Here is an 18717-nt window from a genome sequence, read left to right as displayed (position 1 = left end):
GATTCATTAACAGATGTAATACCGTGACTCCCTAAACTAGAACATACTGGCACCACACCACCACTGGCAGACAAAGGTAAAATAAAACCCTTGCTGTTGCTGTCCTCTGTTCCCTTAGGAGCTGCAGAATGCAATATGTTAATGGGGGGAATATACCGTGCACTGCCTTTGGTATTTACAATGGCTTGACCTATATTTAGTCCAATTTTCACATCTTTTACTTGAGACACAGTAGATGATGAATTTACTTTTATTGGTGCTGCCATTGTAGATGGAATAAAAACTAAATGAGGTTGCTCTGTGGTGTTAACATATGTTTTGCCTAAGGGAGAAGGGTGGGTGGGTTTTATTGATTCTGCAACTAGACTGGTGCTTGATGGGCCATTGGGAATTGGAGTATTAATGAAAACTAATTTCTGGGAACTAATACCAGCCGATGTTGCAGCAGGTATTATATTGACACCTGGAGCTCCACAGGGAGAAATAATAGGTGGATTTGTGACCAACATAAGTTTCTGAATTGATGTACCACTGATAACCTCTCCATTTGTCACTGTGCTAGTCTTGGTTTGTGCCACAAGGTGTTTTATGTTTTTAATGTCAACTTGTTGCTTTGTTGAAGGAATCTGCGTAATACCTGTGTTACTTTGTCCAATATTTCCTGTAGAAATGTTAATTATATTAGCATTGCTATTTGGAGTGGATGATATCAAAGTGCTAGGTGGTGAAACAGGGGACAGGAAGCTAGGAGAAGACACTTGTTGAGCCTTCTCTATCACTTGACCCAAACTGCCACCATTAGGAGGCTGCCCTGACGCAATTCTGAGATTTTTTCCCATTATCTGGTTTAAACCAGTAGGGAAGGCTGGAATAGCAACAGAAGACACTGATGAGGAGGCAAAACCAGAAACAGAAGATTGACTAACCAATGGGAGACCAGATGTGGCTGTTGCTACAGAGGAAAAAGTAGATGTTGACAGTGTTGTGGATTTTGGCACCAAAAACGTCTGAAGCTGAGGTGTATATGTGAACACTGAATTAGGAGATAAACTATTAGGTGAAATCTGGTCTGGATTTGTTTGCACTTTAACAATTCCTGTGTTCCCTCCTCGTGTTGTGACCAGAATGGACTGTGATTCTCTTATACACACTGTTTTCAGTTCTTGTTTAGCTTCTCTGGAGTCACTGGACTGCTGTGGTGTGAGCTTATGGAGTGAACAAGAAGTATTTGTAGATCCACTTAGTGTTGTTGCTGATGCCAGAGTTTGACCTGCTATGGAAGCAACAGGTGAAGCTAAAGGTACAGGAAATGCTACAGCTGAAACTGCAGTCTTACTTTTGTCAGTCTCATTTTGGTTCATTTTAACTGTTGATGATAAGTTACTTGTTGAGGTTATGGAGGGCAAAAGTTGTGGCCGAGTCACTGGACTAGTCATCTGTGACAAATGTGTAATACTCTTGTTTAAAACTGTACTAGATAGTTGAGTAGTGACATTTATACTTGGAGTTACAAGAACAGGTGTTAAAGAAACACTGACATTTGCTGTCTGTGGGAGAAAAGTACAGTGGAGCTCAGGAGTCTTTTGCTGCAGTGACTGAATTTCCTTTGTCATAGTTTTTCCCTCTTTGTGCTGAATAAGAAAATTTTTAGGTAAAATAAAAACTTGTTGCACAATTTTTTCTCCTGTTTTAGGGTCTGTAATGGGTTGCATTTGAATTTTCACTGGGCTATTATGGAGATCTACTGGTACACAATGGCCACTTGGCATTTTGTATACCATCTGTAAAGGACTCTTTGAAGTTGTCTGGCAGGGTAATGCTGGCTTTTTTGGGGATGATTCCACAGATGGCATACCTGACTTTTCAGAAGTAGATATGTTTGTGTCTATAGAGTGTGGCAGTTGATTCGTTAAGGTCACTTTGTTCCCAATATTCTTGGCAAGCAGGGCCTGGATGGGTTTGGTCCCTTTCAGAAAGTTTGATATTGATGTTGCAGGATCCATCAAAGCAAATGATTCTGGAGGTGGCAGCTCACTTTGTTTCAGTTCATTCAAGCCACTATCAGTTGGCATATCATTTTCTGAACTCTGGACTGGAGCCTCATTTGAAATAAGCCTGGCTTTCTTTCTTGGTGAAAGCTCATCTGTGCTATCATCCAGACTGCTGTTTTGCTTGGACTGACGTTTCATAGCCTTGAACAGTGACTTACTTGTTTCTTTACAAGTCAATTCTTTTTTTTGTACCCTGCTTTTTCCTGCAGGCAGATCCATCTCTAACAGTTTCATTTCATCTGCAAAATTGTTTTTACAAAAAACAAACAAACAAATTACACACACAGAGAGAGAGAGAGAGAGAGAGAGAGAGAGAGAGAGAGAGAGAGATCATAAGTTTGCAACTGATATTTTTATCTGACAGTTTACTAGGGCTTAGCTAAAGATGAAACAGTAGTTGTAATTACGTTGTAATATCAATCACTAAGTTTCAGAGGTGATGACAGTATTAATCACCTCAGTTAAATAATTATTAAACTCTTTTAGGCAACAAATTTAAACTATCAGCAATTTTAACTGTAAGTCCTTCCAAAACAAATCTAAAATTTCATTACAAAAATCATTACGTGGAAAAGCTGTGAATGTTTATAAATGGATAAATTTAGAGTCTTTCTGTTCTTCTGTGACAGTATAATTTCTAGAATTGGATATAACACTTCAATTTCAAACAAATTCATTCATTACAACAAAAATTCCATTTAAAAAAAAATACAAGACTAACAGACAACCCTTCCCCTCACCCAGCGTGTTTAAAAGGCAATAAGGCTGACTGTGTCCCCCCTGCATGTATTAAAGGCACCCAGGGAGATCCTAAAGGTGCATTAGGAAAGCTATTTCATCTTCTGCTGTAGATCAGAATCAGATGCCATCAAGGAAACAAAGACACCTGTGAACCCTCTCTTGGCTACCTCTTCTCTAAAGTATAGCATAGAATCTTGCCCCAAATAATCATACTACCATTATGATAATGTGCAGCAACAGTTCCAGCAAAAAAGCTCAAACAAGAAAATTAGTAGACCTTGTATTATATCTAGGGTCAGGTCCACATAGGCAGTTCTGGGGAGCTGCCATGGGTCAGTCAGCACCCTGGCCTCTCCTTCACCTCTCACAACAGCCTGGAGCCCACATGCCCTGTGGCTCCTCCCTGCTGCTGCCAACAGAGCACAGCCCCAGCCCCAACCTCGGCCTGCCCTGCACCTACTCTGGACTGCCCATCTACACTGAGCAGTGGCAGCAGCTGGGCAGAAGCTGCTGCTCAGCGCAGGGAAAAGGAGACCCCTCCCCCTCACCACTGTTGGGTCCTTCTTGCTGCAGCTGCCTGGAGCCCGTGCCTGAGCTGCCCTGAGGCTTCTCTCCACCACTGTCATCGCTGCCTCCAGGCCACCCAGTGAGGCAGTGGTGGCAGTTCAGAGGAGCTGCAGGGCAGCCCAGGCCTGGGCTCTGGGTGGCTGCAGCAAAAAGGAGGCGGCAGCTGCTTTTGTACCATGCCGAGCAGCAGCTTCTGCCTGGCCACCACCACTGCTACTGCAGCTTAGCATAGGTGAGCGAGTTCAGAGCAGAAACGGGGCAGGCCAGGGTCGGGGCTAGGTATGCAAATTCTGGCTGGTCTGGAGCTGGTCCACTCTGCCAGGCCAAGTCGGGAGTGAGCCGGAGTCGAGGTTGTGTGCATGGGTCCCTGCCAGTACCACAGGATTGGGGCCAGCAGCGCTGGCAGCCAGAACGACCTGCCATTGCCTGGGCTGCCTAGAAAAGCAGTCCAGCTGCGAGGCTGCCCCAGCCACTGTGTAGCCAGGGGGCAGCAAGATGCATCATGGGCTAAACAGCATCTTGGCCAGGTGGGACCAAGGGACTGACCATGGGCCAGAAAAAGTTCCTCTGTGGGCCGGATCTGGCCTGCAGACCATATTTTGCCCACCCCTGATCTAGTTATCTCAGATAACTGCTTACCAAAGTCTGAGTAATCATTTTTGAGGAAGTCCAGATGTTCTGTAGATTCTGAAGATGTACTTGTTACTGCATCAAAAGATTCTTTTCCTGCATCATTTTCACTTTCTTCATTACTCCATAATACTCTGGTAAACTTATCATGGTCTGGATGTCTTTTAAAATCATCATAGTCCTTCTTCAATCGAGACCTTGAAAATTACATTGTGCAAAATGGAGAGTTATGAATCAACTGGATGATGAGCTGTGAACCTATCTACCAGCTGGAGAGAGCAAGAAGGATGAAAAGACCCCATCAAACACTGGCCTACTGTAAAATGAAGGGACTATACAAACACCTCTAGCCCAGGAGGCTAACAATGGTGTGAAATGGCCCAATGGTCTCTGGTGAATTTAGAATACCACAAAGGAATTAAAGCAATGTAAAAGGGTGGCTCTCAAACAATGGAAACTTAATCCTCAACATTTTTCAAAGATCAAAATGTACTATCAGTCTTTTAACTGGAAATATTATTAGGGTAATACAACTGAAAATAGAGACCTAAACTGTAAGAAGGGACCTATGCACAAGGAGAGGGTCTCCCTCCTAACATGCCCTTCATACCACTGGCGAGCATTATCCCCCTCTCCAAGACTTTTCTCAGACTATCAGAACCATGTTTTAAAATGGTTCTCTCATGTACCAGGGGATGCATCTAGTACAGGGCTGACCAACTGGTGGCCTACTGGTCTCTGCAGCTGCATTTCCCACAGCTGCACAGAAGGGGAAGACTCTGGAGTGGGAAGCCATTTGCCATTTGTGTAGCTTGCACAGCTGGAGGCCTCACAATGTTGGCAAGGCACGGAAGAAGATGCCAGGGATCCACGTGCTGCTAGGTCAGCTCCTGTGGATAGCCACTTACCAAGGTTTAAGGTGCCTCAATTTTACAGTACATGAAACTGCATGCTAATTCACAAAGCTGGACAAACAGTCTTACTTACATTTCACTATTATTATGCTGTCATGGAAATAAGCATAAGTCAAAATAACACTAAATCCTATGAGAACTGCACTCTAGCTGGAGCCACAAATGTAGGATAAAGCCAAGAAAATATCATTGACTGCTCTTTATTTCTAGGTATTGTCATTCAAAAAAAAAAACCCCTTAAACAAATGAACACCAATTTGCTCAGTAAACATAGCTAGGCTGAGATATGACAAAGTGATTGTCAAGACTACTTGATTAGGTACTGAGCTTTTAGAGAGCTTTGAAAAATCTATTGCTAAGCAGAGTTTGCTCAAACTTACCTTGGGAGTTACTGGTGCTCTTCCATAATATTAAAGCTTACATCTCTTTAGACTACATCAGAAACACTCAACCCCTGGCCGACAGAGCTGTGGCCACAGGCACATGGGCTCTCCACGGGTCCAAAATTTGGCAATGGGGGAGCCGATCTGCATGCTAGATTGCAGCAGTGCACATGGCCAGATCTGGGTGCACTGTACCAGGCCAGGCCATGATGTGGCCACCTACAGTGACGAAGCCCAACCCTACATAGGATCCTGTGGTAGACTGGCCCTCACATCTTACCCACGAGGCCAAAAAAAATGGGCATCCCTGGACTACACTGCTATTGTCAAATAAGGCCACCATGATGTTAACAGCCAAATAAGGCAATGTCATTAAAAATGAAATAATTTCTATTTTATTCATATTACTGTTCAAAGGATTAGCTAATTACCTGTTTCTTTGAAAAGCTTTCATTAACTTTGGTTCCCATGGTAACAATTCATTTAGCAGTCGTATCAAGGTACAGTGCAATTCCTTTACTGCTTGCTTCCGAAGGTACCATCTTCCCTACAAACATAAAATACCATTTATTTATCTTTTCCTAATTGATATATTAGTATATGATATTTGCATGCAATATATTTTGAAATTCACACGTAGAAAAATATATTTTTCATCAGTGCTATCTATTCTCAACTTGTGCAAGGGAAACTCTTAACTGTGTATAGAGTTCTTATGCTGCAAATAAAAAAATATCATTCTTACAGAATGTTTATTTTTTCAGGTTGTTGAAAATTAATATCCAATTCTGCAAGCATTTATATGTGTGCGCTTAAATTTACTTACAGGAGTAATTATGGACATGTGTGTAATCTCTATGAATTCCACATGACAGTCCACACATATGGTCTCATGTTTAAATGTTTACAAGATTAGGACCTAAAACACAAATTTTACTTTAGCATACACACACATGCATTATATGACTGGTACAGACACTTCAGAAAAATAAAAATGTTTATCATAATTTTGCAAAAAAACCAAAACAAAAAATTTGTGGGATTACTTTTTCCTATGATTGTTCTTTATCCAAAAGTAAATTTCATACCTTGACTGTATCAGACATAATAGAAAATAAAAGGGGAAGAGCCTTCTTATTGTGAAAGAGTATTAGATTTTTGTATTTCAAATAATTAAAAATGGTTTATTTTTTCAGATGAAACTTTCATAGACTCATAGATGATAGGGGCTGGAAGGGACCTTACAAGATCATCGGGTCCAGCCCCCACTGCGATGAAGTATTTGTATTGATTTTTTTTCTTGTGCAGGGTTGAAAATATGAACATTTCTTTGGTAACATTACTAATACCGAAGTATTTGAAGTTTTCCCTTGGTTACTATGCCAGTATATCAATAATAAATGATGTGCTGACAACCTATCTCCATGTGGCAGGAGGAAATAGAATCACTTCCTAGGTCACGTAATCATACTGCATAATTGAATAGTTTCCAAAGTTACCTTTTCTTTTGCAGGTTTGAGAACATTTTTATTTAATGTCTGACCTAACTCTGACACCTTTTTAAAAGCAAAACAAAAAGCAAAACAAACTTGGGCATGTATAATGAATTATGATACTTGCTCTGCCAAGCTGAAAGTTTAGTTGAGACATACTCTGCTGTTAAATAAGTGATGTGCATATGTATAATTTTCTTCAGTAAAGTGGCCTACAACTGTAATTATTAATAAAAACTACTGATATAGCTCCATTAAATTTACTCAGTTCTTTACCAAACTAGGCAAATGTGCTAAAGATTAAAAATCAGAAGAAAGAATTGGACTCAGTGAGCTGCTCTTGTCATGAAACAATTAAAACAGTATCCTGCAGTAAGAGAAGCAGGACTTGTCCATGTTTGGAGTGTATGCTTTGCCTATAGCAGAGCTCTGCTCCATGTGGCCTACCTGCACCCCACCCAGTATGCATGGAGTTTGGGGGCAGGAAAAACTGGAAGCTTGAAGCTACAACCCTTCAGTTGTCTACAGCAGTGACCTTTTCATGGTTATATGACAGAATACTTTCCTATCCATTCTCTGCAGATTTATATACTGCACAGCATAATCACTCATCTTAGTTGGCTTGTTTCAAGATTTAAAGAAAATCATATGCATGTCATACAGCAGAATGAGTGACTACTCCTCTATTCTTTAATAAACATTACAAAATGCCAAAGCAGTTAAATGGAAAATGATATATGGATGCCACATAATATTAATGATTTAATATATTTGTGTTTTAATTTTCCCTAAATATAATCTGACCAGATTATACAGTGCCCATGCTGCACATTGGTGACAGGTTTCCTGCTTCAGAAACTGTAACAAAAAATATAACATGCAATACAACCTAATTAGGGGGTTGATTTCACTTACTAGTGTGAGCAGTCAAGCCAACTGTTTATAGCAATAAAGCAATGTTAATTTATACAGCTTTATTTTTACTTCAAATGTTACATACATGATTTAACAGAATTACAGATACATACATTTATGTATCCATAAATGATATATTACTGCTGCAGTGTATCAAATAAGTAAACGAATATGAATGATTTCAGGACATGATAATGCAGTAAATCTTGAACAGAACACAGACAAAAATACATGAAAAGACGATAAAGTAAAGATGTGAAAAATAGCTGTGGGACAAGGAGTGATGGAACAGAGTAAGATTTTTGGACAAGGAATGATGAGACACAATGTATTTTTTAAGATAAGAGTTATTTACCTCCAAAGAAGACTGATATTCTGATTTAGGCAGGGAAACAGAATTTATATTAGGTGGATGGGGGCCACTGAGTAACAAACTGTGTATCTACTGACAGAATGGACACAAGCAAAGATTTGTGCACAAGAATGGATTGTGAGCCTTTATTTTTATTAAAAACCACTTGTGGAAAGAAAAAAAAATGATTGTAGGTTATATTTTTCTAAATTTAAAGAAAAATAAAATAAATTCTAATTTTTAAAAAAGATAATATATTTAATCCAGTTTAAAATCTCTGGATAGCTCCACAATCTGTTTGCTTCCCCATCATTTATGTGCAGTTTTGATAAACACACACACTGGCAAAGTTGAAATGGAATACTCTTCCTGTAGTCAAAATGTTCATGGTGGGCAATTATTTGAGCTGGAGGACAATTTAAGGAGTTTTGGTGCGTTGTTGGGGGCTGGGGTGGGGGGGGAACTGATCCCATCCAGCCTGCTGGCCACCACTGGGGCTAGGGACAGACTTTACACATAAACCAGTCCAAGTGATCAGAGACAAATCTGGCTGAACGTAGTACATTCAACAAACCTGGCTGAATGTAGTATCAGATGCAATTGATCTGGGTCAAATCAGTTTATGCAAGGTCTGTCCCAGACCCCTTCCTGGTTTAAATTAAATCAGAGTCCTTCAGCATTCCAGATGGTTTGCAACTCTGGGTGGAGCTCTGCTCTCTGCTCCAGCCCAGCAGGGATGGCCCCTCACCTCTGCTCCCTGGCTGTAGCTCCAGCAGAGACTGCATGTATGGGGCATCTGCCTGGCTTCTTCCTGCTCACCCCCCTCCCCATCACCACTCCCTGCTCAAGCAGGGATTCCCCCCTCCCTTCTGCCTTACACAGACAGCTCAAAGCATTAGCTAGCATACCACATGCTGGCTACGTGGGAAACAGGACAAAGGCAGACAGCACAGTTTGCCTTACGGCTTTTTGGAGCTGATCAACTAGTAGCTGGTAATGCCCCGCTATTCCTTCCTTGGAAAAAGTTGTTTAAGAAGAGCATGAACTAATGAGAGAGGCTATTTTGCTAATGGGGTGATAAAACTCCCTAATCAGAGAGTCCTGCCAGGGCCTGGTGACACCTCTCCCCTCAGCTCAGCACTGTAAAAGGGAAGGGAGGGCTGCTCTAATGCCCCCCGACTTTTAGCCTGAGCCACTGCTGGCATGTGCCTGCATTTATTCAGTTCTGAGGGGATGTCTGTATGGTTACAAACCAGTTTAGCCTAGCAAGGTTAGACTAACCTGTAAAGATTGAATCAACTCAGGTTCAGGCTTTTTGACTGTCTGTCCCTAGCCTGGGAAACTGAAGAGGGAGGGTTGTGTCCTGCATCGCTTTACTCTGCTACATCTGGGGCTGGGCCAGGCTGGGCCATGCAGTATCCTCTGCCCCGTTGCATCTGCCCACCCCCTCCAATTCCCCTCCACCAGCTTCCTGTTGGCATGTGCAGTTCTGGCACTGTGGCTGCTGGCAGCCAGACCCACATAGGACAGGGCACAATGCAGTATGCGAAGTAGCTGTCCTGCATGATTGCTACGATGAACCACTACCACCACAACAGAAAAGTTAGGGGTGGCTGCCTTGGGCCGATCCCCACCACCTCCCCCTTCTCCCCATGGCCAGCATGGACTAGCAGTGCTGCAGCAGCAGTGGCTCATCACAGCAGGCAGGACAGCTACTGGGTGTGCTGCATTGCACCCTATCCCATGTAGGCCCAGCTGCCAGTGGCTGCAGTGCCAACAGGAAGCCAGGGAGGGCAGGGGGATGGAAGAGTCTACATGCTGCATGACCCAGCCTGGCCCTGGATGTGGCAGAGCTGCATGGCGCGGGACACAACCCTCCCTCCTCAGGCTCCCATCAGCAGTCTGCAGGCCAGATAGGACAGGATTAATTCACAGGGAAAATATGGCCTGCAGGCTGTATTTTACCCACTCCTGACTTAGTTGTTGGAGGCAAGTATGAGAGTATATAAAAATGTACAGCGCACACACAGACCCCATTCTTCAAAAGTACACAGGCGAGAAGAGAATAAACTGGTTCAATGAAACAAGCATCCTTGAAGCTTTTTATCACGGTGCAGATATATACAGCTTTCATCAGAGGGTAGGGGTTTGTAAAAGGCTAACTGCAGAAAAAAGAAATCTGCTAATGTGTCTCAGATATAAAAGTAAATAGAACATTATTTCACATGTGTCATAGTTCATATGGTCTTATAGTTAGGGTGAAACAAAGCAATTTTTATGGTTTGGTCATAGCAAAAAGAGTTGATTTTGCAGGCATTTCCTGGTGGCCCCACCTCTTGCTGCTTATTGGCAGAGGCATATACCATATAATTTAACAGCAAATTCCATAAAAAATAAATTATATCATATAGTTTATCATATTATTATGAATCTAAATATACTATAAATATAGAGTTGTATACAATATGAACGGTAACATAATTTATTATTATACGTAGCATTCTACGAAAAGTTTAGAAATACTAATTAATAGAAACATTTTCACTTCACTAATTGGCACCTTCACTTAGTCTATGTCACTAGCCAACTAACTCTCAGTCACATGATCTATGGCTGCAGTGATTGTCACATTGTCTTTGTATTGCGGTAAGCACTGGAACATTCTAAAATAGTGTGTTGTATGAATATGCTGCCTTTTTCAGGTTGATTTTGCAGGAAATTGCAGCCAATGCAATATTTCCTGGCAACTGCAAACAATGCTGTTTTCTGCAGTTTCTGTGAAAACCATGAAACCGTGAATTAAGTAGACCCCTATTTATAGTCTATTACAGTGAAAGCAGTTTACTTAGAGATAAGGATGGGACTGAGCGCAGTCATGGCATCATCCCTATTGCAAGCACTTCCCTGGTAGTCAATTAGTTTCTATAGAATTTAAGCTTAATTTAATGTTTTTATTTCTCATGGTTGAAAATAAAGTTCTAAATGTGACTTGATGTAATATGGAATCTATCAACAAATGGAATAAAAAATGGCTCCTTTAAGCACATTAAATATGCTATTTATTTTCTATAAGCAAACAACTCATGAAAATGCAGCAAAGCCTCTGTAATTCTGTTGTACAAAAGATAAGGGTATGGCTACTCAGGAAACTCCAGAAGAAGAAGTTTTAGGGCAGTGCTGAAGACTAGATATTAAATCTATCACTTCAGGGTTCCATAAACAAATCTGCTCAGTAAGGAGCTATACATGGGTTCTAACCATTAGCAAAACCTATGGGGTTATATCAGTAGAAGTGGGATAATTATGCAGCTGCTCCAAACCAAAGTAAGGGAAAGCATTCCTTTCCTTATCACTGTTTGACTGAAGGCAGTGTTCTTTAAAGTGATGTGAACTATTCTCACTCATTTTTTCAACTCTTTCTAGAGCACAGACATAACATATTAGTCAATATTCATAACTTTCTCTGCTGACCATTTTAAATAGAAACAATTCAGTTTTGAATAGCGGGCAGAACCAGAAAAGATTACTAATATCAATGCATTTTCACATTAACCCGACTCCTAATTACCATTTAGTAACAGGAGATAATAAAAAGCAGTCTTATGTTATGGTAGCAAAGTTATGCTATCTGTATTTTTGCACAAATGAAATCAAGTCTGTCTAGAAAAAAAGTATTTACTTTATTCTTTACTGGTGGCTTACAACTACATTTAACAAAAATGTGAATGTATTTTATAACCATGTGCTGAATATTCCCACAGAACTAAGGTAAGGGATACATTCAACACATTCTGAAGTTAAAACTTACCTTTTAATTAGGTTTCCGACATCCAGAGCAGCCATGGAATGCTGACTCCACTCTCCGTGATGCCCCAGCATACACTATTCTGATTATGGCATATTCAGCATGGAACCCCAAAGCAGACTGGAGCCAGGATATGGATATAGGGGGTAAGGGCTAAACTTTTTTTTTTTTAAATAAACACACACACAACCACAATATTATGCAGTTTTATAAGATTTTTAAAAATCCTTATTTTATATCCTCAAGGACATAAAATAAAGAATATTAGGAATCTTACAAAACCATGCAATATTGTTTTAAAAAGGGTGGTGGTGGAGGGAGAAAACTTACCTTACCCTTATAGGCCTGCTCCATTCTGCAGCGGGGTTCTGTGGTATGTGTGACATCACCAGTCTAGCGTGCTCTAGTGATGTCACACGGAGAGGGAGCTGGTGATCTGCAGCTGCTTTGGACATCAGACACCTAAAGAAAAAAAGATCAGTAACTTTTAAACTCAGAATGTTTTGAATGTTCTTCTTATCCTAATTATGCATCAAATCTTAAAATTCTTATTCCTATTTGCTTCAATTGGAGCTTTGAGTGAATGAGGAATGTGCAATTTGTTTTAAATAGCACTATTTTTCATATAACTCAATAATGTCTCCATTTTGGTTAAACAGACTTGGCAGCCCACTTGAACAATGAAAGTGGTGAAAGGTCAGCAATATGTATTTTTGCTTCTGCAACATCACTTCCAATGTTAGAAATGATATACTGCATAGCTAACCTTAGTTGTCATTTGAAGAATATCAGCAGAAACAAATAAAAATCATTGTCAGAAGGAAACATTTTCAAGGGGGGTGAGGTGGGGTGGAAGTCAATACACAAATCAATTTAAATTAATATATGTGAGAATTTTATTTGTGGCTACTGAAACAGCAGGGAAATGATCAAACGTTAGCTAAACATATTTGATTCTTTGGGATATTAGCTTAGAAATAAAGACATCTAGGGAGTCAAACAAAGCAAGCTATTTCCACAGATAAGTTTTATAGTAGCTAGATACTAATACTAATTGTCTTAATTTCTGACAAATTGTGAAACCTTTTGCTTATTGTATTAAATGTCTAAGTAGACAAATGTCTACATATTTTAATTTAATGCTTAACTATTTATTTTCCTCATCAATGTCACGTCCCAATTTTACATGGGTAGTAACGTTAAGTTACTTTATTTTTGTCACAATCTAGAGAAGCATACAGATACTGAGAAAGTCTGGACTGTCTGCAAGGATAATAATTCAAATAGTAGTCCCTTCAGTGAAAATAGCCCCTTCAGCGGTGATGTTAAATAACACTGCCAATTACATTATGAAATACAAACAAGCTACACTTTTCACATCATGCAAAAATCCAACTGATTACCATCAGTACTTTTCAGACAGATATCCAGTTTGATTTTTCCTTAAGAAAAAAAACTATCATTTCATTGGTTAATTTATAGATTTTCTTTATAAAGAAACATTGCAAAACAATTCAGAAGAGTAGAAGATTTTTTTTCCCTGTAAAGATTAGTTTTTCTATATCTTAAATGTAAACTTGAGGCAACAGGATTCTCTACCATTAACTGTTCATTTTTTACTCTCCATTAAAAGAAACTCCTGGCATTTACATGCATTTTAAGACTATGGGCAACAGCAATCTTACCAGATTTACAGACAGCTCATGTCTATAAATGCCTATTTAGATATTCAACATCCTGTTTCCTTTTATTTGATTGAATTTTGTCCTCTTATGTTATTGAGAAAAATGTTTGGTTGAGAGAACTGTTCGGTCAAAACCATGTTGTAGAGATAAAACAGGCTATTTAATTAAGTTACTAAATTACATTGATATCAGTTCATAGCTGGACTTACTGCCTCGCCTAGTTTTGCAATTTAATATATACCATCCGATGGCTAAGGCACTCTAAAATATCTTGAATAAGTAACAGCAGCAAATGTCAAAGATTTTACAGTCTAAAAACATGAATCAGATGAGAATACAAAATAAGATACAGAACACAAAATGTAGAATGCAGCTTTTACAGACAGAATAGCAAACAGACAGGTAGCCAGGAATTACTTGAGGAAATGCTCTTGACAAGCATTCACTGAAAGACGGTTCCAACACAAAGGAAAGTATGTATGACTGTACAAAGTTAGGGCTATATTGTTGTTTATATATAAAAAATATAGTTGGCCCGATAAAGGATATTACCAAACAAAGCTTGGTTCTTGTTTACACAAAATTAAAAATGTGCACAGGAAACAAAGAGAATGGTCAAGAAAAATGTTTGTGTTACATAGAGGAAACAGAGGTGACATTAGAGGATTTTAAGGAAAACTGACAGACAGGAAATAAGTATAGAGTGTCTTGAAAGCCATGACAACTGTCTTGAAATTGTTAACAGAATTATTGTGACAGAAATTAGAAAATAAGATTAGATGGTCACAACAGTAAAATAAAATTAATTTTGGACAAGATTTCAAAAATTAGAAATGCAACTAGCATTAATTCATGTTTAACCACAAGAACTGGTGATTTTCAGAAGCACTAAGCATTCAACAGTTCCCATTGAACTATGAAACATTTTATGTGCTTAGGAGATCTCAAAACTGAGTCACATTTAGGAGTGCAAACATGATACTGCAAGCCATGATATAGACTACAATTTCTTAAAAATCCTGGTGCTCACTGATGTTTTGAAAAGGGCAGAGTGAACAGAGGTGAGATGAAATAGGGAGAGGCCAAAAAGGAACAGATAATCAAGGTGAGATGAGCAACACATACATCATTGTTTTAGCAGGAGGAATGGAAAAGGAGTATTTTAAAGATATGAGAGGGAAAAATGTGGCAAGGAAACAAGCTTAGTTGTAGGTGAGAGAACCTTATTTCAAATGTATGATTTATATGCATTTTGTCATTCCAATGCAAAGGGAGCTGCCAATACAAATACCTGTGCATTAAAATGAGAATATAGTCTCCCATGTCCATTCTTATGTACCCCAAATGCAGGGCCTGATTTTTCAGTCTGTGATTTTTTTTTTTAATTCTACTATAGTTTGCAATTCTTTAGAGAGATTTAAAGTGCATCTTCGATCTTTTTAACTATTTACTTTTCCATATTTATCTAAAAATGGCATTACCTATTTTTACAAATACAGAAGCAAACTAAGAACTACAAGAGGATATTCTTTATGGCAGTAGTTCTTAAAGTATTTTACACGTAGCCCTGGCAAAGTATGTAACACATTCAGGCTGTACAAGTGATGGTTTTATGAAATAAGTTTATTATGGCTACATTAAAATTACAAGCATCCTAGATCAAATACACCTACATTTTAGAAGTTATAAATAGGCTACCTAATATAAGAAGAACTGCCATACAGTAATATGTCATTCACAATAGCTTCAGTATCTTTGTTTCACTAAAAGTCAACCAAATAACTACCAAAAAAAAAGTAATCTTACCACGTTGTCGTAAAAAAAGCCAGGGTTTAATCCAGCAAGAATTAAGGCTTCCAAAGGCGATGAATGAGAAAACTCAGTAGACTTCCTTAATTTATCAGTTGTGGAATTGAATTCTTATTCACTGTAATACTGGGAATCTTCCATTTTATTACTACTGATTTCAAGAGTTTCTACTGAGCCTGCTTGGGAATTCTTTAAGCATTGATGGCCCTTGATAACACATCCCACACCCTAGCATGAGCATGACATTATTTAGAATCTACTTGCCTGTCAGATCTGTTTTTAAAATATAGCATGGAAACTGTAGCACAAATTGACCATCACAACAATGACAACAACAAAAAAATAGTATTCACAAAACAGAGTCCACAATTTGACACATCCCCAATCTACTACAGCTCAATACTGTCCACTGGCAGGATGAAATGACAAAAAAAAAATCATGCTGCACAGTGATGAAGAACAGTAAATACATGCGAGTATGTCACAAAAATATATTTAAGGAACAGACAGAAAAGAGAAAAAAAACACAGCAGTGACTTTTAAAGCTATTCTTTGAGATTTAGTCCTGTGAAAACCCTCTGACTTCACTAAGATCAAAAGAAATTAACAGGAGTGAAAGAATTCAGAACCTTAGATGATCAGACACTTCAGATAGCTTTCTTAATGACATATTTGGCCAAAATTTACTTTATACCATATATCTCCTAAAATGGTTTATAACTATTAAGAGGCCTTTACAATAATTAGCCTGCCAGAACACCTCATAATTATGTACCAGTTTATAGAGAAGGAATAAAATGTGCATTAATTTGCTCAAAAGCAAATTTTAACTGGGTGTAGGTCAATCATATATATTGTAACCATTCTTATGTACACCTTGATTACTGTATTTACTGGCCTCCACAATGAGGATTTTCCCCCATACTCAACATGGGGAAAGCAACATCTTGCCTTAGAATCGAGTATCAGGGGAAACTGTAGTACCTAGAATCAGAAGATGTGGCAGGAATCCACTCGGCAAGGCACAGGGTCCTGAGGAACTTGGTACTGAGAGACGGAGCAGTGAGGGACCTTGCAAAAGGCATGGGGCAGTATGGCACGCAGAGTAGTGAGGGACCCGGTGTGGAGGTATGGGGCAGTAAGGGACATGGTATAGAGGCACTGAACAGCACAGAACCCAGCATGAAGCAGCAAAGCATGCAGCAGCGACGGGGTTTGGTGCAATTGGCCAGGGAGGGGCAGGCACCAAGAAGAAGGGCAGGTGGTGGCGGGACAGGTATCATTGTGGGGGAAAGGGGCAAAAGTCAGGCTGCCTGCCCTCCCTTACTTGCCTCCCCACTGTCTGCCACCCTTATGCTACCCTCCTCACTGCCTCGCAGGTCTGGATTGGCAGGTGGGGGAAGAGGGGAGGAAGACATGAATTTTAAACAACCCTCCAATAATTAGACTTTAAACCTAGAACATTATAAAAAAATTTATAATTTTCCTGGAACAGAATCTGATTACTGGGGGTGGGGCTGGGTGGTGGTGGTGTCATAAAGAGAAGGGCAATTTGATTATCTGAACAAGTGCCTGAGTCTAAGCTTTACCTTAAGTGATATGATGGTTTGTATGCCAGAGTGCTAACTCCTTTTTATCCCCCACCACTTAAAAATAGTCAGAAGGAAAAATATATTTCAAACTTTAAGGATAAGCTTTCAAGAAAACATAAAAAACAAAGACATCATAAATTTATAACAGAATTTTTTGTAATAGTCTCCTTACATACAAGATAACAGAGACTAAGAAGCAGTTAAACATGAAGGAGACTGAGGAAAGCTTAGGAAACTTTAAGATCAAAGCCTGAGTTGGTAAGACATATGAGAAACAAGCAGGAGGATCTAAAGCTCTTGCTAGCGAGCAACAACTCTGACCTAGTGAGACTAACTGAAACCTGGTGGGACTCTTCTCATGACTGGGTGGTGGGAATAGAGGGCTATAGGTTGTATAGGACAGACAGAGTAGGGAAAAAAAGGTGGGGGAGGTGCTCTCTATGTCAAAGAACAATACACATCTTCCTTAATCAAATTAGGGTCAGAGGGTGGCCAAGCAGAGACTCAAGGGGCTTGGGGTGAAAGGGATCTGGTGGTGGGGGTCTACTACAGGCCGCCACACCAGGATGCCGAGCTAGACCAGGAATTTTCAAAGCAGCTCGAAGAGGCTGTGAGGTCTAGAGATATATTAGTCATGGGGGACCTTAACTACCCAGACATATGCTAGAAGGAGCAGTCAGATAGATCTAACCACTCTCACAGGTTCTTAACCTGTATACAGGACCTCCACTAACACAGAAGGCAAGGTGTCCCACCAGACACCAGGATGCCGAGCTAGACCAGGAATTTTCAAAGCAGCTCGAAGAGGCTGTGAGGTCTAGAGATATATTAGTCATGGGGGACCTTAACTACCCAGACATATGCTAGAAGGAGCAGTCAGATAGATCTAACCACTCTCACAGGTTCTTAACCTGTATACAGGACCTCCACTAACACAGAAGGCAAGGTGTCCCACCAGAGGCAATGCCTTGCTCAACTTGGTGTTGGCCACAGGGGATGACCTGGTGGGGGACCTGCAGATTCAAGGCAACTTAGGGGACAGCAATCACCAAATGATTAAATTCACTATCCAGCGAAGGGCAGGCATTATACCCAGCAGGGCATGGGTGATGAACTTTAAAAAAGCTGACTTTAATAGACTCAGGGAATTGGTTAGCAGGGTGCTAGGAGCTAAGAACTTGGATGCGTTGAGGATCCAGGATGGGTGGACATTCCTCAAGGAAATCATTCTTTGGGCTCAGAGTGAGTCAATCCCATGGCAGAGGAAAGGGAGCAAAGGGGCCAGAAAGCCCCTTTGGCTAACTAGGGGCATCCAAGATACCTTAAGAGCAAAAAAAGAGGCATACAGGAAATGGAAGCAGGGGGTAGGTAGCAAAGAGGAGTATACTTCTTTGGCCCACACCTGCAGGGAGTCGGTCAGAAAGGCTAAGGCAACTCTAGAACTCAGGCTAGTGTCAGGGATTAAGGACAATAAAAGAGTCATCTTCTTTGACATCTGCCCCAGCTCAGGCATCTAAAGTCTTCTTTAGGTACATTGGGAGCAAAAAGGGGGTGCGGGGTAGCATAGGACCCATACAGGATGGGCAGGGGGGCTTAGTTACAGATAGCAGGGACAAGGCAGAGCTCTTCAGTGAGTTTTTTGCCTCTGTCTTCTTAAATGGGAATCTAGAGGAACCTTCAACATACATCATGGACACCAACAAAGGGAACATCAGCCGACCAATGGTCAGTGCCGACATGGTAAAAAGACACTTGGAGGGACTGGATGTATTCAAATTTG

At 40.1% G+C, this 18717-nt stretch overlaps 1 protein-coding gene across 1 annotated transcript in view; it reads right to left on the bottom strand.

Annotated features, from left to right (window-relative positions):
- Positions 1-18717, bottom strand: part of KIAA2026 (KIAA2026 ortholog) — a 97326-nt gene that overhangs the window by 2010 nt on the left and 76599 nt on the right. Inside the window, 3 exon segments of the mRNA XM_025197549.1 lie at positions 2-2290; positions 3999-4186; positions 5718-5833. Of these exon segments, the coding sequence (XP_025053334.1) occupies positions 2-2290; positions 3999-4186; positions 5718-5833 (2593 nt within the window).

The sequence above is a fragment of the Alligator sinensis genome, unplaced genomic scaffold (assembly GCF_000455745.1).
Source record: "Alligator sinensis unplaced genomic scaffold, ASM45574v1 scaffold392_1, whole genome shotgun sequence".
Taxonomy (NCBI): domain Eukaryota; kingdom Metazoa; phylum Chordata; order Crocodylia; family Alligatoridae; genus Alligator; species Alligator sinensis.
This window is presented reverse-complemented; position numbering and strand designations above follow the sequence as displayed.